We start from the raw sequence: 27663 nt of genomic DNA on the forward strand, positions 1-27663 counted from the left end.
ACAACTTGAATTTGCTTGGGAGGAAGAGGTCCTGAATGCACTTCTTGCACAGAGCAGGATTATCAGCTGCCAATATTATGCAGCTGTCAAAAAGACAAGCGTGATCATAGGATCCATCAGTCAAGGAATTTCCAGTAAATACATTAATTACACCATCTGAGATATTTAAATGCCCTCATCCAAAACCCTGTAGACATTTCTGATTGCCTGTATTAAAAAAAGATCAACAATCTGAGGGTGATGGAGAGCTTATTGCAAAAAGAAAACCAAAAGAAGAAGGCTTCACTTACTAATCAGAAGACTAACTAGATACAACCATTGTCTATAGTTATTTTGAATATCCAGTTTCTATTCCAGACCAAACATTAAACAAAAGCCAAATACACTTTCAGACTCTGACAGGATTTGCAACAAGTACATGTACATTATGTATATATACATACATCATCCATGGATTATTTTCTAATAGTACTTCTCTGGAGTACACATTTCTCAACCTAAAATGTGAGCCTTTAAATAGTAATAAAAAATTAACTTATAGTGATAACCCTAAATTCAGGACAGAGCTGAGAGCTTTATCTGGCTGCACTACAATACTGAACATAGCAAACACAAAGCTTTTTACAAACTCCTTGCATGAAAGGCTACACAAATAAGTCTGTCTCCAGTTGTTACAGCAATGTCGTTACAGCGAAACCACACTGAAGATACGTGGGTATGAATAATGATGCTCAGGAAAAAGTGGAGCATACTGCTCTTTAAACATTGAGTCAACTTTTATCTCAAAGATGTTATGGACACTATGTATGTTAATGTCTACATTCAATATAAAAATGAGTGCTTTTTAAACTAAAAAGCCACAATATAGTGCATTTTTATTTTATAGTTGCATTTCAAAACAGATGATTAGTCCAGTAAAAAGATAGTAACAATTGCCTCACTGTTTTTTTAAAAAATACTAACTTATCAATAAAATAAAAATAAGAAAGACAATGTAGTCAACAAAGAACAAACTGGACTGGAAATAAAATAAAGGTCTTTTAGACAATGATGAAAACTGAGTTCTTCTGCCCACCATTATTTCTCGAAAATACACCAAAAAAAAAAAAAAATTGTGTAAGAGCTTTATGCAGAAAATGTAAAATTTTAAATGCAACTTGATTCTGCTAGTTATCAAGAAGTCATTTTAATCAATTGTTCTACTGAAGATTTGCCAAAGAAATATAAAATCTCTATTCAGAAGTGTAATGGTGACAGTAAACCACCTATTGTGATTTTATGTATCAGTTACTTGAAACTGCTGGTATGTTCTCAATATATATGTGTCGCAGTTCTCATATATATATATGAGAGTGTGTGTGTGTGTGTGTTCTCTCATGCAGACATTATTTCGTATACACTATCACTTAGTAACAACAACAAAAAAATAAATTTAATGGTGGGAAAAACCTTTAAAATCACTGTCAAACTGAATGTTGCATTTTCTTTCTAACTCCTCGAGTGGTCTGTTTAAGAATCCATTTTAGCTACTCTTCTAGATAAGCTTATCCATAAGAATCATACATTTCCCCATAGGTAGAAAACAAATATAATTTGTCACATGTTGTGCTATACAGACATTTCTGCACAGTTGCTGCGCTATATTAGAATGTCTGAAGGGGAAGACACCCCAGGTAGTTGGCTGCAGACACATCTCCGCAACATGGCACGTAGTTACAATTTGACACATATAGTCTCTATAAATCCAATGTCTATGAAGTCAAACAAATCTCCTTCTTATTTATAGTAACAGGCAAGAGCAGATCTCTGCCGTCTTGTTACACAGATGGTTGTAACATTTTTATAGTTAACTTACCACCACTGATGCCTGAGGAATAGACACACATCTGCCCCAAACTGCCAGTCCTGTAGGCTCTTCTTTTTAACTTTAGCTACCAAAAATACAGTCGAAATACACGCAACACTGTAACCTCCAAAAAACTACCACAATAAAAAGCCCCATACGAATTTGCGTAAAATGCATCATTATTGCTAATGTTACAGAAATTGGGCAGTGGTCACACACATTATAGCAAAAAAAAAACCCCAGTAATACCAACTTTAATCACCAAAACAAATTTTAGAGACAATTCATAGCCCCAGATTCCGTATACTGAACTTAGTTTGGGAAAAAAAAAAACTCATTAAAAGCTTCTAAATTTAGGTTTTATTAAAAATACTTCAAAAGAGTCTCATACTTCATACAAACTACTGTCCAAATGCTTTTTTTTTTTTTGCTGCTTCAGAAAAAAATAAAGGTGTGGCTGGCTCATCTTGAAAAAAGGAAAGAAATTGCCTAGGATCTTTTTCTCCTACTTGAAGACACTATTCCATATTTGCTGTATTTCCACACATCATCTGGGTCTTTTTAACAGGAAATGTACATAGAAAAGAGCTAGCCGTGTTCTCCTAGGAGAACACAAGTAGTGACAGATTTCTTCTTAAACAAACACCACAATTCCTTATTATTCAAATGAAAATGCTGGGTCCAAAGTTAAGTCAAAATCATTCTGACACAAGAAACTTTCTAAAGAAAGTCAGAATAAGAACAGCTAGAGAAATAGGTAGGAACTCACTTTGCAGGATTGTGTCGCAAAAAGATAGGTGTTATTTGTAGCTGCGGACAAAGGGGAAACATGTTGTGTTAAGAGGTAATCATCCTTAACACTGTTTTGCTGTGATTATTAGTATGGATGAAAATCTGAAGCAAAACATATTATTATGATTGTTCTTTTGCCTTTGTTAAATAGCATAGGCAGATCTCTATTTTTAAATTAGAAAAGTCACTATTTTTATTTGGTGGAAGTCCTTCAACATAAATATAAGGAACTGGGAGATTTATTTGTTTTCATAGTTATACTTTCTGCTTTTCTTCACCTAGATCTGGACACTTCATAGCAAATTTATAGCATTTGAGAACTGATACTGAAAATCTATTACAGTTTTCACATGGAAACTGTAGTTAGTTACACTGAATTTTTAAAACAGTTTCTTACATCAGCCTTGTCACTTATTACTTGGATTTTAAATTAATATAGTGCAATATCACCTTTAAAAACATGTTAAAAGAGTCCCCTCTTAAAATGCTGCTAAAGTATACTGTTCATGAATCAAAATACCTGATAATCTCTGCTATATTTACATATTCTAAAATATTAAATAAGACAAATGCTATCACTGTCCTGTTTTCTCTCCTTGTCGTCAGCAAAACAGCAGCAGAAGGTAAGGCACTGCCTGCAGCATGACCACTCTGCTTTCAAGCCACTTCTCTGTTCTGGATTAATGGTTTCAGTCTTTTCTAGTGTATAATCATTGCTGCTGCACCAGAGAATGAGCAACACTTTCCAGTAGATCTATTTTATTTGGTTCTAACAGAGGGAAGGTTGTCCTAGAAAATTACAAAGTCTTAAATGCAACGAGATACTAATAATTCTACAGAAGAACAGCTAGGGGAAAAAAAAAAGAAAAAATATTTAAATTTTTTCCCCTGTGAAAGTAACCCTGAGTAATCAGTGCATGTCCCTCATACGCTAAAAATCCACCATAAGTAAAGAAAACAAAAGAGAGGTGAGAGTCACATAGACTAGGGACACAGTTGTAGCATTTTAAATTTCTTTGTTCTCTGAGCTATAAAAGATAATGAGAAAACTGAGTTACAGAACCCGATGAGGGCAGGCAGAAATCTGAAAAGACAGAGGAAAGAAGGGGGTCTGGACGACTGAAAAGAATGCAAGGAGAGCTTGCAAGAACCAAGCTGATATGGACTGACAGAGAATGAAGAGATGGCAGCAAGAAAAAAAAATAAAAAATCAATAGTTGAAAAAAAAAAAAAAAAAGAGCATACAAGACTAACTGCTTCAATACATGCAAGCTCTGTTCCTATCAGGTGGTCAGTGGTCAAAAAAAAGCAAACAGATTTTTTCCCAGCCAGGACTAGCTAGTCCAAATGAAGCTGAACTGCACTTTGCCTTCCGCTACTGACAAGGGGTAGCCTGGCTGATCGGGTCTGCAGAGTTGCCTCTCAGCCATCTCCGTACTTTATCCTCTACCTCCCCAGCGATGCTTCAGCTCTTTCCAGTGAATGTGGAGTGGAAAGTAGAACAAGAGAGTATAGATTAGCATTCTGGTATCAACAGCACAAGGTGTTACGTGGTGTTTTGTTGGTTTTCTGGGGTTTTGGTTTTGTTTTTTTTTGGTTTTTTGTTTGTTTGTTTTTAAAATCAGGTGACTGAAAAGTCAGGACACTCTGGCCAGAACAGTCACTTGGTATTGGTGGAACTATTCCATACTAGTCCTGCCATAGCTGCTCCCAGCTCCTCCTGAGGAAGTCACTGCTTCTCTGAAAATGCCAGTGGTTTCTGGAAGCTGTTAATAGTTCTCTGGTTACTAAGCTCTTCAGTAAGATTTGTCTCTTTATACAAGTTAAATATTACTGAGAAAGGTAAGATGGTAACCCCCCAAAAATATACCCATTACATGGTATAACAGAATCCACATCTACACTCTACATTCGTATTACTGAATAACGACCTCTCTCCTTCCTCCTCCCCGCTTTTTTTTTTTTTTTTAATATGGTAAGACAATTCATCCAAGTTAAAGTAGAGAACAGCCGAAGCAGCCCACACACATATGTACTAGGCTTAAAATCTTTGGAAGACTGTGTTGTTCAAGTTTTCTTTTTATTTATCCAAAATCGCACAAGCAAAAGATGTTATAAAAAAAACCCCAAAACTTGACAGAATGCTTGGGTAGGGGGAAGGGGTGGTCATTTTCATAAGGAAAGAATATTGCTTTCAAACAACATAGTGTCATTTTTACATTTACACAACAGTACAGGTACAGTAGAATGTACCACATACTGACAGATTAACAGGACCTCCTACCTTGACTTCATCCTCTCATGCATTCTCCCATGCTGGATACATTGTTGGTCCAATTCATCATTCCGTTTCTGCATCTTCTCCAATCTGCCATGGAGATACTCTTTTTCCTGACTAAGCTGGTTGAATTCAGATCTACAGAAGTAAAACACAGTGATGATGGATGTTGTCAGATTTCATCCTGCAGTGTGCCATCAATATGTGGCTTCAGCATTTATAAAATTTCATACATGTATATGTAATGCATAAGCAGGCTATTACTAGAACTTACAGAAACAAAACACTGTTTCAAATAATCTTAAGACAAAAGAACATGATGCTGAAGGGTATCTGGTAAATATGGCAATGGCAATCACTCAGTCATAGGTTGGCTATGCTAATCTCAGCCTAATTTAAACAAGCATGTCATTTGGCATTATGCATTCATGTTAAATAAGATCAATAAATGCAAATTCATACTTGGTAAGCATTAATTTGGCCAGTACTTTGAAAACAGATTTCAAGTTCCTTATTAGTAAAAGCTAACATCTAATTGTAAAAATGGCTACTAAAAACTTGTTCAACCTTTACTGCACTATACAGGTTGAACTCTCAATAGGCCTACTGTTTTAGAAAATTTATTTCCTAATACACCCAAAATACCATTACACAGATTTTGAAAAAAAACCAAAACAAACAAACCACCAAACAAACCCCAAACCAAAACAAAAACGTACCACATTAAGAGGAAAATTAATAAAACCTTAAGAAACAAGGGACAAATCATAGAGGCATACCCTAACCTACATAAAACTCAGCACAGCCTTTCAGAAAATTAGTCAATTCTAGCGATTCTTATTCTTCACGAGTGAGCAGGGACACCAGATCCATGAATGACCTGGGACTGCTACTTGCTACATCTCTAACCATCAGCCCATGGAGAAACAGGCATGAGCTGTTTCTTAATATCAGGAAAAGATCTCAGATTAAATTGTGATAAAATATACATTATGTACTTGTAGAGTTTAACTCTTTGGAAAAGGTTAATGAGAACATGTCAGAATCTGCTACACCATCAGAAAGTAAGAATCAAAAGCAAGCAAATTTGTTTTATGGCATCTGCCACTCCAGATCTTGAGGTTAAAAAGCTTCAGAGATATCTTTAAATCATAAACTTAAACATGCTGCAGTTACAGCAGAAAAGTACTTTACCTTCCTGGCTGTTACGGCATGCAACAACAACTGACATTCTGAAAAATACAACAAAGTGCAGGGGGGAAGGAATACTCCTCCCTCAAAAACATGTTGTTACACTGACAAGTGAAATCTGGAAATGACAACATAATCTTTTCATGTTTAAATAGAGAACAATACATGATATCATCTGTGAATCAAAGAATTTAGCAAGGGAAACTTTGGAAGAAGTCTGTATATAATTGAATTTAGATGGGGAGTTACAGATCTATTAAGGAACATCACTGACAAATACATCCGAATTGTGCTGATGCATTTGTACATCAAATTTAAATGCACAAGAGTTTCCTGGACAGGTACATAACAGTGGGCAGGATGTTATAGGAAGGTAACCGAAGTCTAATTTTTACGCCAATCAGTTAACAGAAATACCAGTAACTTAAATGTCAGCATTAACAAAGCATTGTCAGTTGGACCAACTGTTCTCACACAGCATGAATGCAGCCTGTACTTGATACTGATATTGTCAGAAAGACAACCAGTGGATAAAAGCAAAGGTCCACTGCAGAGGAGCTCAACAGAGACCTGATGTAACAAAGCCCAACCAAGTGGTAACAGGGACTAAACTCAAGATTGTGTTCCTTTTTTTTTTGCCAGCAAAATGCAACAACAGCATTTGCAATGTGGGAATACTGAAAAATATAATGTTTGTCGGGTTTCCCAACTGGAGGATCCCGCTCCTTTTTCTGTATTTATATGTGGCTGCCTCATTCACAGAAACAGCAGAAGTGACTTGCACGGTGATTAAAATCTCAACGTTTTAAAGGGACTTATTCGCCTCCAGCACAGTTGAAGGTACCTGAAGTTTTCCTGGGAAAGATCAAGGGATTCAAATCAATCAAAATGCTACTGAAAATTACAATTAATGAAACAAAAGAAAGTACTGAATACATTGAAAACAAGAGCAGCATGATCTCTAATCTCTAAAATACAATTCTAAATGCCTGATGCTTTGAACAATGTTACTTGTGTTCTCTTCTCCTAAAACATCACTCTTGAAATGAAAGTTGAACTCAGAAGAAAAAAAAAATTCCAGTTAAAATATATTTACACAATGTCCCTTCCAAGTAAATATCTAAGAGTCTGGCCACCCAGATTCAAGTATTTCATTACACTGAAATTTTGGAGGACAGCACGTATGTAGGGCAGAATGCCTATTAAGGTCAATGTTAAAACACGTGTGTCGGTGTTAAAGAGAGAACACCAATCCCAATACAAGGCTGCCCCATTCATACACCACTCATCCACCTCAGCTTACGAAGATTAAGATATCACAGTTAATTCTATGTGATGTTTAAATAATTTCAAAATTGTTGGGTTAAAAAAAAACCCCACCAACCATAACTGTAATAAGCCTGAACAACTGTACTGAACATGATAGCACATTTATACTAGGACAATTCCACCCAGCCAGGGGCAAGACTGGGTCTGCGTAAGTGCTTCTGAGTCACTCTGCTCCCAAGCTGTCACAGCAGGGGCGGGAGAGAGAGGGGGGCAGGTCCTGAACTTCAGAGATAGCCCACACAGAACACCAGCGACAGAGGCAAATCAGAAAAATCCATGCACTAAGCACTATGTCTGATGGATCCAGAACAACCAAAGGACACAGCACTGACATGCTGATGTTGCTCCACAAGAGCTACTCTGGGTCCAACAGACCGAGCAGAACACCGTGGCGGCCTTAGAAGAAACTGAAGCATGCAGACATTTGGAGTGCCGCCATCTGCGCTGAACTCTGCGTGGAGTTGCACTTCTGCAGAGTTCTGCACTTTTGCATTTCTGTATGAAATCAATATTATTTCAAAAATGCACAGAGCAAAGCTACATCATCACAAGAAAATGAAAATGTAAAATGCCTGCTTGTAAGTAGATGGGTAACAGATTTTACCAGATCTCATTTACTTGTCACTATATTAAAAATAATTGATGATGACTGGGGGAAAGGACAGGGACAACAACAACAAAAATCCTTTATACCTCTGGATCCATTCAACTACCAAGAAAGCCTGAACTTCTATTTAAAAACAAATTTAAGTTTTTATCTACCATCCTTGCTGGAAAAGTCTTGGGGAAAAAAAGCCAAACAAACAGGTTCCTCCAAAACATTCAAATACTGGAGGCAAGGAACAAGAAAATGTTGAAGAGTCATAACTCAAAGTCAGTCTTAGGATGAACTGATTTTTTAACACTAAGGTGGCAGTCCTGCCTTTACTCCTCTGAACTCTGTTTTACATTGCAGCACTTTCAAAGCATTGTCTTTTCTACTCTTAAAACCAATTGTTTATTTGTATGGCAATTAAATACATGCTCTAAAATATTTTCTGCTGACACAGTATTGTTGCTTATAATTTTAATGACTGATCCTTCAGACAGACTGTTTCACATCTTCGTATGGCTACCTTCAACAAACATTTCACTCCTGGTATTGAGCGCAATGACTGCAGTCAACCAAATATGCAGAAAAATAGTTCAGCCGGGTGTGTGTTCTTTACTTCAATTAAACTCACACAGTTGGATGCCTACTGTTGCCAAACCAGTAATATAATTTATACATTATAGTCCAAACAGTAAAACTACACTAAAAGTCATTTAACAATATTTATAACACCATAAAATACAGTGTTAAAATATATGAACTGCAATATGTACCAAAATTATAAAATTTGTTTCTCATAATCAGTGATTAAAACAAAGATCATTGCTCTAGCTTCAATACTTACAACCCTGGTGACAGATTAGAATTCAAATCTTAATGATCAATTTACAATTAACAAGATAGAAGTGAAACAAATTAAACCAACCATTATATATAACGAGACCCAATGGACTCCCATTGTTCCCCTTAATTACAAAACGCAAATCACAAATACACAGTGGGTAGTGTTAAGCATTAATCTACAACCTAGAAATTCAGACAGTGACAATCACAGGAAAAAAAAACCCCAACAAAATAACACAGAAAAAAAATCAACAAAGGACGGTATTTTTAAATATGCCTATGCATACAAAAACCTTCACAGACACTATCATCTTTTTGCACAGCTTGAGAGGTTTATAATTTGTCTGACATTGTCTTTCTGAAGCTTCTCTAATCCTGTGTAGGGGCTAGCTCACAAAAATGGTTCCAGCTTACATACAGACAAGAAAACTTCAGTTAAGATTTCTCAGAAAACCTGTATTAAATATAAAAGTACATGTGCAATTCAGAGGCGGCCCACTTAAATTGTGCAAATACATAGTTGTCACAGACAAATTTGAAATGCCTCTTATTACAAAGGGACTCTTTATTTCCTAGCAAAACCTAAAAAATTTATAGAAACTTACTCTTGCATCTGTTATTAAGAAAGCTTGAGTGTTTGACCAATTAAATAATGGTACTCCTAGTGTACAGTTATTTCTTAACTGCATGGAAATTAAGGCACAAATATTTAGAAGTAGAGCAAGAAAATACACATCCAGTTCCAAAATTCAGTTAAAGGTCACTATGTCAAAAACATGGAGAAAAAAAAAATATTTTCCATGCAAATAGGGCACATTGCTACTTCATAATCTGCTTTTATTAAAATATAGGAGAACTAAGTTATAAAATCATCCTTTTTTATTTTTTTTTTCTCAGAAGACAAAGCTACAGCATTCTGTTCCAGAATTGTGGTTTTACACTATATCCAGTGACAATAAGCATAAAGACTGTATTTTGCAGAGGTGCTACTGGAAGATAGACTGACCATGCATTTAAAACTTTGCCGAAGTCATCTTGTGCATCACATCTCCTGTTCACATCACTTTTCGAAGCCACTTATTAGTTTTCCATTTTCCACCATCTCCCATTGCACCCTTCTGTTCTCATTTTCACATGCTTTCTATGTCCCTAACGATCTCTCCATTCTTGTTACTGACTGCAGCAGCTCCCACAATTAAGGCAAACTCAAGCTATTTTAGGGCCGCTTCTTAAAACTGCTTTCATACATTCTTCCATGTTGTTTCTTGTCCAAAACAGACCACTTTCTGGAGACCCAAAAGGGCTCCTTTTCCCTTTTTCAGGTTCTTGACACAGTCAGCTAATGCTGATAGGTGGAGAAACACTTGGCAATCTCTGGTATTTATTTTCAGAGAATAATGTGTTTTCACAGTATGTTTTCTGTCTTTCCTTCATCCTTTTACAGTTACCAGTCTGTGACTGTGAGCTCCAGCAACAAAGTCTGTGTGCATTTTTATTGCTGGAATAATAAAATGATTTGAATCTACTTAGATTTTGTTTTGTATTATTTTAGCAGAGGAGCTCTGCTTTTTCAGAAGGAAAAATTATGTTTGCTTCTTTCTCAAGTACTCATCATAACATTTGCAAGGGAAGATCGCTTACATTTCCTCAAGTTTCTCATTTATCCCCTAAACGCTCTGGATGGGACTCATCTCCCAACTTCAGCCACTTAACACTAGTCGACACTTTATATTCAGTGGAAAGTAGGATGGGCAGTGGAGGCAGTACCTGTGGGAAGCATCATATACATTTTGCATACATATTTTTATCTGTCATCTACTTATATCATTCCCCTTTGACCATTCCTGGAAACAGAATACTGGGATAAATGAGCTCCCTCCATGAGTGAATGTTGCCCCTGTTATGTTACCTCCTCAACAGGATGATTCTGCCCAGTAGAAGAATCCTATCTTGAAAACCAATTTTATCTTCGCGGAGTGTTTTCCTTACTTCACATAAGCATTCACTTTGCATTAAATTCACAGAAGTTGCAGAATGCCAATTCACCACTTAAGTCTTGTTTACTGCTTTAAATATGAACCCCACAGAAAGTTTCAATAAAGAGATTATCTTCACACTTAAAAATGTAAAATCAAATTACTTACTAGTATAGACTTACAAAACTCAATTATTTTTTTTAAAAAGACAGTTCTGTCCTATAGAACTTTTAAATAGATACCTTCATACTTTTGTATTTATTTAAACCAAGTATTGCTTCCAGGTTTTACTCTATTCTTGAATTTTTAATGGCTTTGTATTTAGACTTGCCATTGATTTTAACAAGAGCACCACATAACAAGCAGTGGCAGAATCAGAGCTTCAACAACAAGCAATTTTGACCACAATTATTTCAGAGATAATTAGTCAGTGTGTAGTATTGTGAATGGAGCTTTAAGTAAATAATTAAACCAACAGACTACATTTTTGAGAACTTTAAATATTTAGTATTTTTCATATAATTTCAGATAAACTCAAATTGTAGCTCTGTTCATAATTTTCCACTTTTCATATTAAGAATATGAAAATCAAGAAGAAAATAGGATGCAATTTTTACATTGGAATTGTCTAAGAAATCTGAAGTAATAGCCAGAAACATACTCTGAAAAGCAGAAAATTAGAATTACCCTGGATAAAAATCTATCCATGTTTCTTAAGTGTCATATATTATATTAGGATGATGTGTAATACCTTGGATAAGACGAATAATAAGAAATATTAAAATACAAATAAAAAATGAGTAAGCATTTCCCAATAATAAAAGGGATAAAATAAGAAAAATATACTAACCTGTATTTTTCTGACATTTGTTCCAACTTCCTTGCCAACGTATAGCACTCTTCCTTTAATTTTGCTATGAATGTATTCTGGGAGGTCAGCAATGAATCCAGTTCATTTACTATAAATTATAAAATTACAAAAGTAGAAATTTATTTTACAATTATATAAATTTACAGATCATTTAGAAACAATTTTGTACATTCTTTATTTATTTCCTGTAGATCCTTCTGGTTTTGGTATGTTTTTTAAACTTCAGCTACTTGGAAACAGAATTATGACATTATCATTCACGAAATAAAGGCTCTAAGTCAGAATAAGCTAAGCTAAAGTGTTAAAGTGATGTTGCCACTGATTCAGGTCTTGTATGAGAAGAATCATCATAAAGACTACATATCTAATCTACTGGTTTTGCTTTTTTGCTGGAAATTCATTGAATTTCCAGGAATAATACTGGCAAGCCATGCCTTAGTAGCCTTTTGCTTACTCAACTGATGCAGAGGATACACTGGCAACCTAAACGCTCGCACTATAGTTCTTTGATATAATGTGTCCTGCGCTTACTATGATCAGTGTATTTTTTTTTCTTTAATGATGAGAGAGAGATATATATACATAAACACATACATATATGTAGACATTGTCTAGTGACAGTCACAGTGAAACCATTTTACAACCTGATTTTCAGTTACTATCAGTTTGGGCTGCACCAAAACTCGTGACCTAAAAATCAAACATCTTTATTCTTTCCACAGAAAGCATTGCAAAATGATGTTTCTTGATTTCTGCTTTTAAAATCAGAGAAAGAGAGACCACTCTTACCTAAATTCCTTGCATGGGTGTAGGGTCACAATACACAAGGGTTTCTTTATGTACATAATAAATGACTATCATTTTCAACTGCTAATCCTGCTAGAGGTATGAGAAAACAAACTCAGCCTTAATGTTGTTTCATTTTTGTACAGTGGGACAATTTATGCACCAGAAGGGCAAATTACATATCTCTTGTGCAAAATTACACTTGGTCATATGCCGATACGCTTGCTAGACTACGGAAAAATGATTCTGAGAGCTTCTTTTCTCTTCCTACTGTGTAGACAGCAGCCATAATGTAACTGTTTGCATTTCCTGAGCACATGGAAAGGTCCTCTAGTACTGTGATAATGCTGCAAAAAAGGCAGAAGATTAGATGGCAGATGTAAATGTGCCTGCTACCTCAGGTATTATCTGACACTGTTTAGGACTAATACAGGCTACATAATTTTTCTAAAGGTATTGCAGAATTGGTGGGTAAAAATGGTGTTCTATTAAACATATGAATATATCATGTTTTGTAAGAGCTGAAGCTCCTCCTCCTTTCCATGCTTAGTCGTTAGATATTTCCTCTCTAAAAATTTATTTTTGTTTCTAATATGTACCTTTATTAATGTTGCTGGCACAGTACTTCACAATAACAAAGGGCTTTTTTTGTTTGTTTGGAAAACCCATTTTACTTCCAGATTAAAGGTTAGAAGTTATTGATCATCTAAGTCAATGCAATGAAGTCTCTTATTATGAGAACCTGAAGTATGCAAGGGATTAAACATCTTTCTTCTAGATTGAGAGTGTGTGGGGGGGCACATGGTAATGCTAAAAATGTTTGAGGCTGCAAAGATTAAATAAAGGAACATATCAATTTGGAGCCAGTGAATTACATCCAGCTGCGACAGTGAATTAAGAACCGATTAATGGCTAAAGCTTTTCTCCAGTTTGGATGCCGAAGCAAACTCATTAAGCTTTTAGAGTAGCTATAATGTGTGTACTGTGGGAACTGTTCAATGCTATTCAGGAGACTTTAACTGTAAGCTCAGAGCATTTCCCGCAGAGCTTCTGATGCTATTTTCTTTATATAACATGTGTGCCTGAAAATCCAGCCAAAAACAAGCCCTTTGTTTTTCTACTTTGTTGTGGTCTCTCTCAGCTTTACGTTTCTTGAACACAGGTAAATAAACTCATAATCCAGATGGTGCAACAGATGTGAGAGCAGCACTCTGAAATCAACAGACAGTGGGCAATACTTTCCATTTTCTCTTTTAAACGCTAACTAATATGTAATTCGGAATCTCCGGTGTAGTTAGCATCTGCTCCCTTCGGCCAGCCAAAGGTTACAGGTGTTCCTGATGTCATTTCACAGTAAGGCGTGGGCCTGGCTTGTGAGTGAGTGCCCAGGCTCTAATCTTTCCCTACCACCTACCAGTTTTCTCATGCTGGGCCTCCATTTGCTGCATCTTCTGTGTCAGCTCCTGCTCTCTTTGCTGGGCCTGAAGGGCTCGGGCCTTTGCTTCATTGCTAATGCTGTGCTGAATGCTCTCTTTCTCCAATCTATTAAAAAAAATAAACAGGAAATAAAGAAGAATAAAAATCATATACTGAAGATGACAAATTAAAAAGGCAAAGCAGAACATTCAATTAATAACAACAACAACAAAATCTGGCCAAGCTTTTCACATTAAACATTCCCCTCCCTTCAGGTTATACAAACTGACCTTTCTTTTGCAATGTCAAACATTCTCCAGTGACTAGCAGAAAATGAGTAAAAAAAAAATTGATCTATTTCCTGAGAAAAATTAGCCTTTGAGACAAAAATATGATTTTATTTTTAAAAATTTTAAACACAACTTCTTTTTCATAAGGAAGTTCCCTAACATCCACTCTGCATTGGACAGATTATTTGCATTTTCTTTTAAATGCTATTTATTTAATTCTGCAATGAAGCCTAGGGACCTGACCCCGAGATGGACTGATTCCCAGTGAACCAGCAGGAGATAAGTCAATGGGAGCGATTGCCACAGTGCTCATAATACAGCTACTCTGAAAGCTTAATGAGTTTTCTTAAGCAACCAAACAAGTTTTAGCTATTAATTTATGTAAATAGGAGATGAATGCATCCGTTACAATACAGAAGACTGTTACCACCACACAGGCCCAGCCCCTCGTGGTTCTGCTCACTGGGGGGTGGTACAGGAAGGTCTAAAGCCCAGCACTATTATTGAAGTACGCAGGCAAGAGAGCAATTTACTTGACCAGATATGCAAGATGGGGCAATCTACTCCTGAGGCAAAACAAATGCTAGACTACCACACTCCATTGAAGCATTTTATTTAATGCAAGCCAAGCAAAAACAGCCTGGAAAATAAAAACCCAAAAAGATACATGCATATAAATTAGAAGAGGTCCTACACTGCAAATTCATCTCTAAACTTTCCCAAAGGTTGTGAATATTTATCTGGTGCACACTAGGATCCAGATTCCAAATTTCAGTGAGTTCACACATAGAAGGATTGATTTCTAGATTTCAAATGACATACATGCACACACTTTTCTACTGAAACTACATTTAATAGCTCGGGATAGGTTTCAATAAAGTTTTACAAACGTGTCGTTTTTTTTCTAAGGATAATACCTATTTCAGGGGACTACAAAACAGAACATGGGCATAGATCATGTAAGGATAAAGCCACATCTCATGTGGTTGCTGCACTTAACCTTTGGATTGGTGCCTAATAACCCATCCGAGATATTGCAGTATCTCAGCATGACACACACAATGTTAAATCTTCTCTCTTAAATTTACCCCAAAGCAATACAAATGGTGGGTCATATTACACTAATTCCTGGTCCTGATGTTGCAAGCCCTACCTTAGGCAAAACTCCCTTTGAAATCACAAGCAGGTTTCTTTTGAGGTAAGACTGAGAATGATTTGTTGCAGAGAATACATTTAGATAGCAAGAATATTATAGTGTTAAGGAAACAAAACATATTTTTCAAAGAGATTTCATACATTGAACTGCACTTTATCACACATCCTCAGAATTACTTCGTAATCATAGTGGGGCTATCCTAAGGTGTGATGCTTGCATCGTTTCCTAACCATAAGCTCCAAATATGGAAAGCATTACTCTGAAACATCTTTCCATATTTGCTGGGAACCAGTCCACTTAACCCCCTTCCCCACTTCCAAACATCTTTTACCTTCAGATAGCTGTCATGAGCCCTGGACTGCTCAAAAAACCACACCAGAACCTCACACATCCTGCAGACACTTTCAGCTAAAGAAAGTGGCAGTAGCACAGTATTTTATTTACTACTCTCTCATGTGAGATGGCTGCGTGCAGTTGGGTGCTGTGCTGTCATCTGGCACACAGCTGGCTGGCTAGCGTTCTGCTGGGGGTGGCCTTCAGCATGTATCGAGCTGCACAGCTCAAGCTACCACGGCAAGCCTGTAAAGCTCCATTTCTCATTGGCAGGGTCCCTCCTGTCGAACACACGCTAACAGGCAAGTTCAAAATAAATGGAGAATTGACTGCTACCAGACACACACTCTTGCTAAAGGGACCCATCTAGAAAAGTCAGTCACCTGTGCTGCTTACTGTATGGAGCAAACTAGCAGGAGCTCAGAAACCATGGATGCATGGTGAGTTCCCTATGGCTGAAGTGTATATAGGGTGGGTGAAAATGGATGGGTTTATACAGTGGATAAAAGCTCAACAAAAAGAGTAGGAAAACACAGGTGAGTCTTACACAGAAGAGTAGCTGATAAGTCTCAATCTTAGCACCCAGAAAATTTTGAGATTGAGACACATCCAGTGGCACATAAACAGCAATATTTGAGGTGCCTAGAGTTGCTGAGGAACAAAAAAATTTCCTGGAGCCAAAGCTGTCTAAACTGAGTGGCAAGTCTTTCACCACACCTTGAGCTGACACCTTCTCTGCTCTCTAGGTTCAGTCTCTGCCCTTCTACAGAAAATCTCCCCAACACACTTTACATATATACAGAGGAAAAAAAAAGAAAAAAACCTAACAAAAAAAAAAAAAAAACAACCCATGGATAAAACGCGCAGAAGGCAGACCAAGAGATTTCAGGAACTATCGGTAACATTCCTGCTACAACCAGCAAATACTGCAGGAGTTTTAAAAGGCTTGACACTGGCTGCTTATTTGCAATTACTCTGAATTGTGAAAGAAGGGGAGCTTGATTAAAAAAAAAAAAAAAAAAAAAAAAGCTCTGGACTGTAGACAGAAGGAGACAGTTATATGCCTTCAGCATTAGTGTGGAGATATCAGAAGCTTCCTCATCCAAAAATTCCTCAATCTGACTAAAGGAAAGCACAGAAACAATGTAAAGCAAAGCAACAACAGCCTAATTTTGATGGCACAGATCTGAAGATCTGAATCAGAAATGACAACTAAAGATTAACTGTACCAGAACTTCTTATAGCATCATCTGTAGGTATCAAAAAAAGGGGCACAGAGTGGTTAAACTGCAGCAGCAATGCAAACACTGAATCAAAATTGGAGACAGTAGCAAAAATTACAGCTCTTTCACACAGACATTTATTTGATGTTTTACAATAGATGTGATCTGGTAACAATTCTAGATTTAGCCATAATATTGATCAGTTTTACTAAAGGAGAAGCATTGAACTCATGGTGACTTTCATTTTTGTGCCATAAAGTCAGAAGCAACCAAAGACTCCTTCACATGGAGGCAAGCCAAGCTCTCCTGGAGCCCTGTTCTGAGGTGCAAGTTTTCAACAGTGATTCTAGTTCTAAACTGACTGTTTTGAGCCTGAGTTACTGCTGTCAAGAGAGGCCTACTTGGTTACCTTGCTCACATATTTCAACGAACTGGATATCAGTTTGCAGTGACTGAAAGCTATGCTTTCTAAATATTATTGACAAAACAAAGGGCACAGTAAACTGTAGCTTACAGCACACAAAAAAGAATAAAATTGCCATCGCTTGCAAATCTTGAAAAAAAATCCTTGCTGAAAATGAAGTGAAAATTCACTTTGACCTTAGAGCTAACATAAAAGTATGCTGGCTGAATTTGAGCCACCAAATTTAATTTAAAAAGTCCACCACTAACAAACAAAAACTGGTTCACAGATCCATTTTCAATAGAAGACTGCTGTCTGACAAATGGCTTTGCAGTAAAGAAAAAGGAAGGATGTAAAGACTAACAATGTGAAAGCCCTATTTGACATAAATAATAGCTTATCATTTTTTTTTTACTGTAAAAGAACAGAACTTCAATTGATAAAACTTTGAATTTCACAACACAGTTCAATAACAGGTTTCTGCAGGAGTCTTTTTGCTTTGGTAACAGTAAAAATACAAAATTAAAAAATACAGGATGAGTGTCAATGTAGAATTAGGCCTCTGACTGGAGATTGCCAGTAAGTCTTCCGACAAAGCAGCTGTGATGTGAAGCAACCATGCTTCCTGTATCGACTATTTGATTTTTCCATGAGATCAACATGTGGCATTTTGTAAAAAGCTAATGGATCCATTAGTAAGGACAATGAACTTAATTGGACAAATTAAAATACTCTAGCAATTATTTCAGTTCAGTGCACACAAAACGTTATCATAACCTTAACTTTTGACATCTTCATTTCTTACTAATTTTAGTTAAAAATGTAATTATAAAATATTTTAGGCTTTCATACATGCTTACTTTAAGCTGGACTTAATCAGGTATTTAATATTCCAAACATTTAAGGTATCTGAACTAACAAGACTGTTGGTCTAAATAATGGCCAGTCCTGGAACTCAGCATCAACAGTCATGCCTGGGCAGCAAGAGGACCAGTCGAGCCTAACACTGATGCTTTTACTGCACACCTCAGTGGCTGAGCACAGACCTGTTCCCAGATAACAGGTAGCCAAGTGGGCCAGCAGTGTGAACTGCTGCACAAGAAATCCTGTCAGAGGAGGGAAAGCACTCAGCTGAGGGCTCCCACAGCACTTCCAGAGGAAATGAGCTTCCTCTCCCAGTACTTCTGCAAATAAATGTGTAGCATAAACTTCTACATACCACAGAAAAACAGTTTTGAGAAGGTACCCAAGCACTTAATTCCCAGTATCTTCAACAAAATCTGGCCTGCAGGCACTCAAATCAATTAGAACACTTTTGAAAACAGAACTTGAAAGCCTATGTGTATTAGGAACTCCAAAGATCTTAGTCAATAGCTTTGGGTACAAAGGCCCAGTAATGTTTTATGTAGTCTACTTTACAATTCTTCCACAATACAAGTCTAGTGAATTGCCCATTACTAGCAGCTTTCCAAACCATCTTCTCGTAAGTTATTTTATATTATTATTTCAGCTACAAGTGTCAAGGGAATAACGGAAAATCAGAGTATATCCTTGCTCTTCTCTCAAGCTACAGAAAAAAAAAAAAACCACAACAAAAACCCAACCAAACACACAGCAACATTCACAGTTAAAAAAAAAAAAAAAAAAAAAAGAATAAAACCTGAAACAAAAGGTCACCTACCCTATTCTGTAAGGGGAAAATGTTTGCAGTCTCTTACTTTGCAAAAGCATTCAAATATGACAATGACAAAGGTCCTAAAAGAATCTATATAGAATAAGATCATATGTTGGGTCAGAACACTTCACAAATTTCTATCTGTCCTCCACATGTATCTTCATAAGTATGTCATACACAGAAGGGTAAGGGCTTGTTTTTTTCAGGTCAGCAGACAAGCCTAAATGTTGGTCTGCAAATATGAAAAAAAATACAATTCACCAAGAAGTCATTCTCCTCAGGAATGGTCTTAAATAATTGTCTCCATTAATGTAAAACTCCTAAAACTGCTTTCAGACCTGTATTTCAATTTAAGAGCACTGCAGTATCCTATTCAGCTGTTTATAATGGAGAATGTGTTCACAAAGTTTTATATTATGCTACTTGAATTCTTAGTATTTTGAAATATTTAGGTAAGGAAACACACCACAGTAAGACCCCAAATTTTGCTGGTAAATAAGTAAATGTTGTGTAGCTATAACTCAAAGCTATTCATTTTCACACCTTCTACATTACCAGAGCTCTAGAGCATGAACCTTGCTCATATGTCTGGGTCAATTCAATAACAAGACTCAGGGTCACAAGATTTCTCCCTTTCCCTTAAGTCAGGCTTTGTTTAGCATTGATTGTTTGGGTTATCTTCCTTTGTAAGGCCTATGTATTTTCATCTAATAGGTCCTTGTTAATACCTAGGATTGCTATGACTGAGGACATAGCTGGACAGTGTTTCCTGGTTTCCTCTTATAAAACATTGCAATTTTTTTGCCATCCAATTTTCTTTTTGTAATAGATGTTTTGATTTTTTCAGAGTATGAGTAAATCTGCCACAGCATGTTTGGACTGGCTGGATTTTATGGCTCTTGGTGCTTTTACAGTGCAGAAGGAGAGGCATGAAATGAACTTCCCTATGTCAAAAAATAAATAAAGATGCACACGTGCATGCTTGTGCAAGAATTATGTAGAAATACCTTATAAAAGCATCACGATCAGGTAATTTCTTTAAATCTCTCCAAGGAGCTGAAAAATTGCCCTTCCTGTATCCCATTGTGGGAATTACCCACTGAGTTGCTCTTTATGTCTGTTTCTGGGAGCTGACCGGATGCTGATTCTGGAGCCGGCTGCCAGGTCTTCTCAGTGGAAATCTCAAGTTTCTGGAAGCAGCCCCAGCCAGCACACTGTGTTTGGTGAGCTTCAGTACAATCTACATTTGCGTGGTCAAATTTTGCAGAGATCTAATTATTAATTTAATTGGTAGAACTGGAGAACTGCAACATTGTTAAGGATGTATGTGGTGCTGTTTGTGAGAACTGAGGCTTAAAAAACCCCCTGAACTTTAATTTTTGTTTTTACAATGTGAGGTGTCTAGTTACAGTAGTTGAGAGATACAGAGAGTTTCCTAAAATAACGAAATGTCAGAGTTTTCTTCTTACAATCATGTGAAGCAGAAGCTACTACAAGCAATTAGAAAAGTTATGTAAAGGTCAAGAGTTAAAAAGTGGTAAAAAATTAAGCATTCAAATTGATTCAGCTCTTTAAATATGAATCTGGAATTAGAACATGTTACAGAAATAAATTTAATTTAGAAATACCTTTAAAGTATGCTAATGAACCAGCCAACCAAAACTTTTCACTACCCTAACTGAGATGAAAGACTAGAAAAGACAGCTCTGCCAGGCTACTACTACTTCACAAAAACACCTAGAAAACAAGAAACACTTTTTTTGGTGGGGGGGGGGGGAGGGCGGGACGGGACGGACGTGAAAAGATTAGCTCTGTCCACATTTCCAAATTTGTCAGGAGACTAACTACATTTATTTGACAAATTAGCTTAAACCTATCTTCCCCACAATGCAAATAATTATCCAACAGTATCTCCATTCCCAGAATCCAAATAATCTCAACTTGTTATACTACTTTATATTTTTTAATGAGAATTTCAATTTTGCTGAAACAGAAAGCAGTGCATATGACTTTCTTGTTCCCACTGAAACTTTTTTCCAGCTTTCTCTATTTAGAATGCAGCTACACCACTGGAACCACCTTATAACCTTTATATGTACTTGCACTTTATATGATGTTAGGAGGACCACAGAAACAAGAAAACACTAAATCTAAAACTTCCATTTTGCCCTTTACACCCTGCCTGAGGCATCAGAAGATATTATACATTAATGGCTGTGCATGAAAAAGATTCCTACTCTACTTTTGAGTACTCGCTGTACTTGAAAACTACTTCAAAATTACCAGTAAATGGAGATATTCTTGGCCATGAGAAAGATGAAGATTTGTAAAGTTACAGGAACTGAGAGACAGAGTATTTCTCGTATGAAAGTCTGTATGACAAAGAGGCTTGAATATAGTTAACTTAGTATATACATAACTGGCGGTATATTCCATCTCTACTTCTGTACACTAGGTCTATTAACAAAATGAAAGGATTGGATTTCTTACTTTAAATTCAGCATAAAAGAAAGAATTTGCAAACACCTGGCCTATAACATGATTTTATTATTTTGGTATTACGTCTGCAAGATATATACAGAAAACTAACAGTTCCTCAATGTAGACAACAACTACTTCTCAGTCTGGATAGTTCTCTGTATACCAAATCACAGCTAAATCTGATTATTAACTGTACTCTATTTCCTTGTTAGAGAAGAAAGAAAGTGTCTCTAAAAGTAACTACCATCTCATATCAGATCAAATACACCGACTTAGAGCAAAAATTTTATTTTTCTGGCACATCTATAAGCTTTGCCAGCAAGATACATACCTTGTAAGTAAAACACCCACCCTGCAGATCGTGAACTGTTTGGCTGATAAGTCCCTAGAGAAACATACAATCAAGTACAGACAGAAGATGCATGGGAAGATGCAACATGAGAAGAAGTGATTTTTGTGAAGTCCTAGTACACAGCCCTAAGCACTTCACAGTACTGCACCCCTTTCTTTGGAATACTCTTTCTATCTTTGTTTCACAAGACATTTTTACAAATGGCTGAATGTTGAAATGTTTGCTTTCCACAGAATATTTTTACAGGCATTTACTTTGTATATACAAAGTTACTTAAATTATTTTCACTATATTTAAAATAAAGGACTTATCTCTTACGATGCAGCTTCAGGACAGATTTAAGCCAGTGCAAGGCGACACTGCCAGTATAAGGCGCAGTGCAGTTCCACTTCTCACGCTCTTATAATTAGCACTCATGCGACTTATTCTGCAAGAACAAATGATTCTTTTTCATTCTGATTAACTCCCTGAGCCACCTGATCATACAGGTGCCTGAGTTCCAGCGTCAGCACAAGCAACGCCCTGGCAATGTGTTGCAGACCTAGCCACATATGACCACTCCAGGGATTTGCCTTTTCAGCTGCAGCGCAGACTTAGACCAGCTTCAAACAATTGTAACTCTGCACTCCAAGGCTCAGCTTGCTAATACAGTAAATCCAACTGTCAAGCTCCTACTATTGAATCAAAAAATTATGCAGCTAAATGATGCAGAGACCTGATCTGCTATGAACTCACTCTGCCAATTTAAATTTGTTCAAAAACCCAATGTTTTTGGTACGTTAACTTTGTACCAGCAAGCTTTATGCTGAATCAGGTATCATCTGTCCTCCTGCAGCTGGCATAAAGTCAGCATAAACACTGCATTGCACGCTTTAGCTAATTCAAAAAGAAAGTGACTGTGTGCTCACACCTGACCCGGATCAGATCAACAGAGCTGAATGATCCAGTAGATCACAGATGCGCTATGAATGACTGCTGACCAGCCACATTAGGTCTGGACACACAACCTGCAGCTGAGCTACCACAGGCCTGATACTGTGAAGTTGTTAACCATCCCCAACTACTGCTGAAGTTGAGAAGAACTGAGGAACAGTTCTATCTGCCTCCAAAGGACCAAGCCTCACATGAACAGCTTGGGAAGAAGCAGAACAATTTGACAGAACAAAGTGTTCTTCAGGATGACAATTTGAAAGACAATATTTGACTTTGAGGGAATTTGATCTAGGGTAAGCTAGACTTCTCCCCCATCCTACAGCAAGATAGCACATATTCCAGCAAACTGACAAACTTGTGACCAAAAGCAAGAAAGATGAGAAATACTGTGCTAACATTACATTGTTGATTTGCTTAGATATTACAGAAACCTCCCAATGAAAGACATGTTTATCTACCCACATACCACAGCAGCTAGATGTGAACAGGTAAGCTAAAAAATAAATATCCAGCCTTACATGGCTTCTATTGGTGTAGTCAACTGTGGCAAAATTTTTGTTTTATCCTGACTGCAACTGTCTGCACATTAGTATTAGAAACAATGGACAGACAGTATAACAGTTGAGGGTTTCAGTGAGGTGTTTTTTTTTTTTTTGGTCAGATTATAAACCTCTCTTCCTTATGCTGTCGTGGGTAAGAGAGAAACGTATTTCAATAGCAACTTTAAAACGAAACTCACAAATTACTACCATTATGTTAAGTGCTAGATATCCCACTGTGCAGTTTTGCTTTGTGAATTTTTACCTTCTTCCATGCACACTTTTAGCCACTGATCGCACAGCCTTTCAGTGTTTTCTGCCTTTTCCTTTAAATAAACTGGCTCTGGCTCCTTCCATCTGGTTCCCCTTCCGTCAGCAACCCTGCACCTGTTCACACCTCCTCTCCTGTTGGATTCCACTGAACATTTCCTCCTCTGCCAGGGCTATTCTGGCACTCGCAACCTTTCTGTCATTCAATCCATCTGTCAGAAGTGAACTTTGTTTACCGCAAGCTTCTGCTTTCTTCTTCAAGAAGCAAAGCCCCTCAAGGTCATTGTCAAATGAACTGTCGGTGTGGATTTAAATCCACTTCTGCTAACCAGCAGAAGATGAAGTTCTTTACAGTCCTGTATTTGTGAAGATTGGTTTGGGGTATAGGAGAAATAATACAGAAGCAAAAGAATAGATTTTCATCATCATTTGTTAACTCCAACAGCTAATGTGTTTTTCTTTATAGATGTACATCTGTACCTTCTTGCAAAGAGTAGCATAATCTGAAAAAGACTTGCAAAGCTCTGCAAAGAAGTGGAAAAGGTGAATAAAAATACTGCACATAAAATAATAAATGAAAGCTTTTCACTCTCGTTTTAACAATGTGTAACAAAGATACTGACTAAAAATGCAAAGAGAAAATGGGAACAGCTGAATAAGTAAGTTTACAGTAAAACCTTAAAGCGGCCAACAGCATTCACTGTAAATTATTTCATCTGCAGCAGCATCTTTTTTTTTTTTTTAACTTACCTACTGATGTTCCAAATGCAACACTGTTTAAGGAAAAAAAATCCTGAATATTTTTCCCGCCTTCAATCCTTGTAAAAAACATATATGAAAGTCTTTGTTAAAATACTGCCTTCCATGTTGAAACAAATTACTGTAAAGATTCTTTGTCAGGGCTGAGACTAAATTCATATTGTCAACAGGATATATTATTTTTAGCAATTCCTGTGCCCATATTTCTTTTCAGGAATAACGACAAGCTCCTGAATTATTAACTAACTTCCTCAACAGTCTCATTCTTCTAAAATAAGAAATGCCTTTCAATTTTAATGCATACCTTGGGTATCCTTAAAAAACACCCAACAAAATCTTTCACAAGATCAAATATAGTACCAAAAAATAAAATACATATTTTAAATTTTGTAAGCAATTATAATGAAACACACAAAAATTAATTTAACAAAAATTAATTTAAAGTAAAGCTTTCTGGGAGCAAATCCAGGAGGTAATCCAATCTCATTAGCAGAAATGCAGTTATACTTATGCTAGGTCTGAATTTGACTCTAATAAAAATTGCATTGACAAATACTGCACAAGTTTAGCTGAATAATAACTTAATACTGATATATCCCTTATAGGGGGATTAGTGCCTGCATTTCTTTTCTGATGCTCTGATCTTCTCCCATAGGAAACAACATGCAGGTGAACAAAAGCACGGGAAATAGAACTCTGGAACAAAAGGAATACGCAGCAGTGTCCCACCTGACAACAGAGAAACTTTTAGTCGCCAGTTTGGTTTAATCCCCCTTGAAGGTAGCTGAACAACAAAGGGAAGCTAATCAAGAACAATTGCTTCTATTTCTACTTTGATACTCAAACCACGAGGAACGGAGGGGCAACAAACAGTGGCAGGCTATTAAGCTTGCCATGCTGCCAGCACAGCCAGGGGAAGGAGGTCAGCCCGGTCAAGTAGCCGACAGCAGAGGTTGCGCTCATCTGCTCGCTCAGGACAGGCATTTCCCAGCTCGCGCTTTCCTTCCCCCTGACCAATCACCGGCACAAGGACACTGAGCAAGGGGGTGAGGAGAGCAGCTAGGCAGCCAAAGCTCGCATGCTCAGGTGATTTTTCTTCCTCTCTCCATCCACCAGCTACCTCCTACAGAGATGACAACCTACAGGCTGATGCTCTTCAGTGTCAAGTTTGAGAAAGTCCCCAGTTGAGGACCTTTGGGGTTCTCTGTTGAATTTTTTTTCTAGGCAAGAATTTCAGAAGCAAAATCTTGCACAGAAGAAAAGAAACCAAACAGCCAATAATCACTGTGACTGCACAAAATAAACAACGTGGGACACACTTTTGAAAGCACAAGACAGCTTTTAAAATTGTTTAAGTTCACAAATACCCAGTGCTAATAGAAAAAGTACGTTTCAGCTTACTGTAAAAACAAGCTTTCAGATGTACTTGAGAGAAAAGCCCTAGAACATGTGAAAAATAAAGATAAAAATCAGAAACACTTTTCCAGTGGCAAATTCAGCAAAAAATCCAGCAGCATTGAATACATGAGTCTGAAAGATTTTTATGGTTCAGAAAAATAAATCATTATCCTGTTGTCATTAGTCACACAAATAGAAAATCTAATTTGAATGAGATCAAAGTAAATATTTGATACACAAGCATAAACTTATTACTGTTAGTGCTGAATAATAACTGCTCAAAACAAAGACCTTATAAAGTTGTTTGTTTTCTACAGCAGTTAGTCTCTTCTGCATTTCATCTCAATTCACTGCTTGCTCCAAAGCGCTTTAACTATTGTCACTGCTCCTGAACCACACTGTACATGCAGTAACAATTTGGCTGCCTCAACAACATGATGCGATGTATAAAAGATGAAATCATTAGAGAAATTTGATGTGACCAGTTACAGCTTAAATGCCATGGAGAAAAACTGAGATGAATGTCAGACTAAAATCTGAAAATGTGTTACTATGTTTTCCTTGAGTAATCTGTATTGTAGGACAATAAATTGAATTGTTAACTATGTTTAAATTCTTCACAAATGAAAAAAAGGTGATTTATAGAGACTTTCATGTTCAAAATTAACACAAAATTTTGGATTTATTGTTTACTCCTTCACTTATATTTTATTTCTTTCCCCTTTAAACATCATCAATGACCTTCACATGTTTGTACAATCGTCTTAAATATATTTACATGATTAAATAGGAAGATATTTAAATAATTGTGTATTATCTTGACACAAAGTATATCAGCTTCGAAATTTCCACAAGGCACTGCCAGAAGACGACAGAACCGATTTATTTCAAATCATTCAGTATCAGCCTTCGTAAAGCAGCATATGGTCTTATCATGGCAGGTAAAATATTTTACCTTCTATAATAACGCAGAGGAGCTAATTTATCTACATGCTGTATAATCAGATAAACAATTTCAGCTGCACTATGAAAACCTGTAGGCAAGGGAGAAATTTATCCCCCACTTCATTGATTTTTCTGCTTATACATTCATATAATTGCTAACAATAGAGGTTATTTTTTCTTCTATTCCCTTCTTCAATTACCTTAAAGCAAAACCTTCTTTTCAGTTGTGGAAATATTTGCAGTTTCTACAGCTGCAGGACAAAGAATAGAGACATTTCCACAGAGTTGCTCGGGGGATAAGGAAGGGAAAAAAAAGCTTTGCAAGATTCTGCTGCAAGTGAAACAGAGTGAATGACAACTTTCAAAACTACCACAATCATTTACTAATGTGCTGCTATACCAAATAAGTCTAATTTTTTTTGACAGCACCAAATTAGATTTATTGCAGAAACTGCTGCATAAATAGCATATGGCTATGTTATACCACCTATTTCAAATCCCTGTAATGTTTCCTCCCCTCCCTGCTCAAAATGAATAATTGAGCCAAGCTATAAACCTTCTGCAGAGGAGAGATACACAAGTTCAAAAAGCTGATGCAGGAGAGGTAGGTTTCTTAGTTGAAATTGTCTAAAAAAGTATCACATACCCCGATCAAACAAAACTGGGCACTAATAGGTCAGGTCTCCTTTGCTACACTTAGGATTTTACTTCCCCCTTTCCTTGATAAAATGTTGTTTTCATTTCTCTTTCAAGCTGACAGTCATCAACACGGGGCATGACCTCGTAATCCTCTTGCACATGACTACCTCTTACTTGCACAAGAAATCCTATTGATCTTTACTTCTTACGCGAGTAAAATTATTCATGTGACTCAAGATCAGAAGGCTCAGACCTCCATTCATTCCGCGCAAGCTCTCATTTATGAAGAGGGAAGTGCCTCCTCCGAGCAAAAAATAAAACTTAAAAAAACTGGTTTCATTCATTGG

At 36.7% G+C, this 27663-nt stretch overlaps 1 protein-coding gene across 3 annotated transcripts in view; it reads right to left on the reverse strand.

The window, feature by feature from the left end:
• Positions 1-27663, reverse strand: part of SDCCAG8 (SHH signaling and ciliogenesis regulator SDCCAG8) — a 115286-nt gene that overhangs the window by 34991 nt on the left and 52632 nt on the right. For all 3 annotated transcript variants that reach the window (XM_086745275.1, XM_086745274.1, XM_086745273.1), the window contains exons 14-16: positions 13919-14046; positions 11698-11806; positions 4923-5054 (exon numbers count right to left, since the gene is read on the reverse strand). In XM_086745275.1, the coding sequence (XP_086601401.1) occupies positions 4923-5054; positions 11698-11806; positions 13919-14046 (369 nt within the window). The remainder of the gene's footprint in view (positions 1-4922; positions 5055-11697; positions 11807-13918; positions 14047-27663) is intronic.

Source organism: Chlamydotis macqueenii, chromosome 3, assembly GCF_036417535.1.
Source record: "Chlamydotis macqueenii isolate bChlMac1 chromosome 3, bChlMac1.mat, whole genome shotgun sequence".
Lineage (NCBI taxonomy): Eukaryota > Metazoa > Chordata > Aves > Otidiformes > Otididae > Chlamydotis > Chlamydotis macqueenii.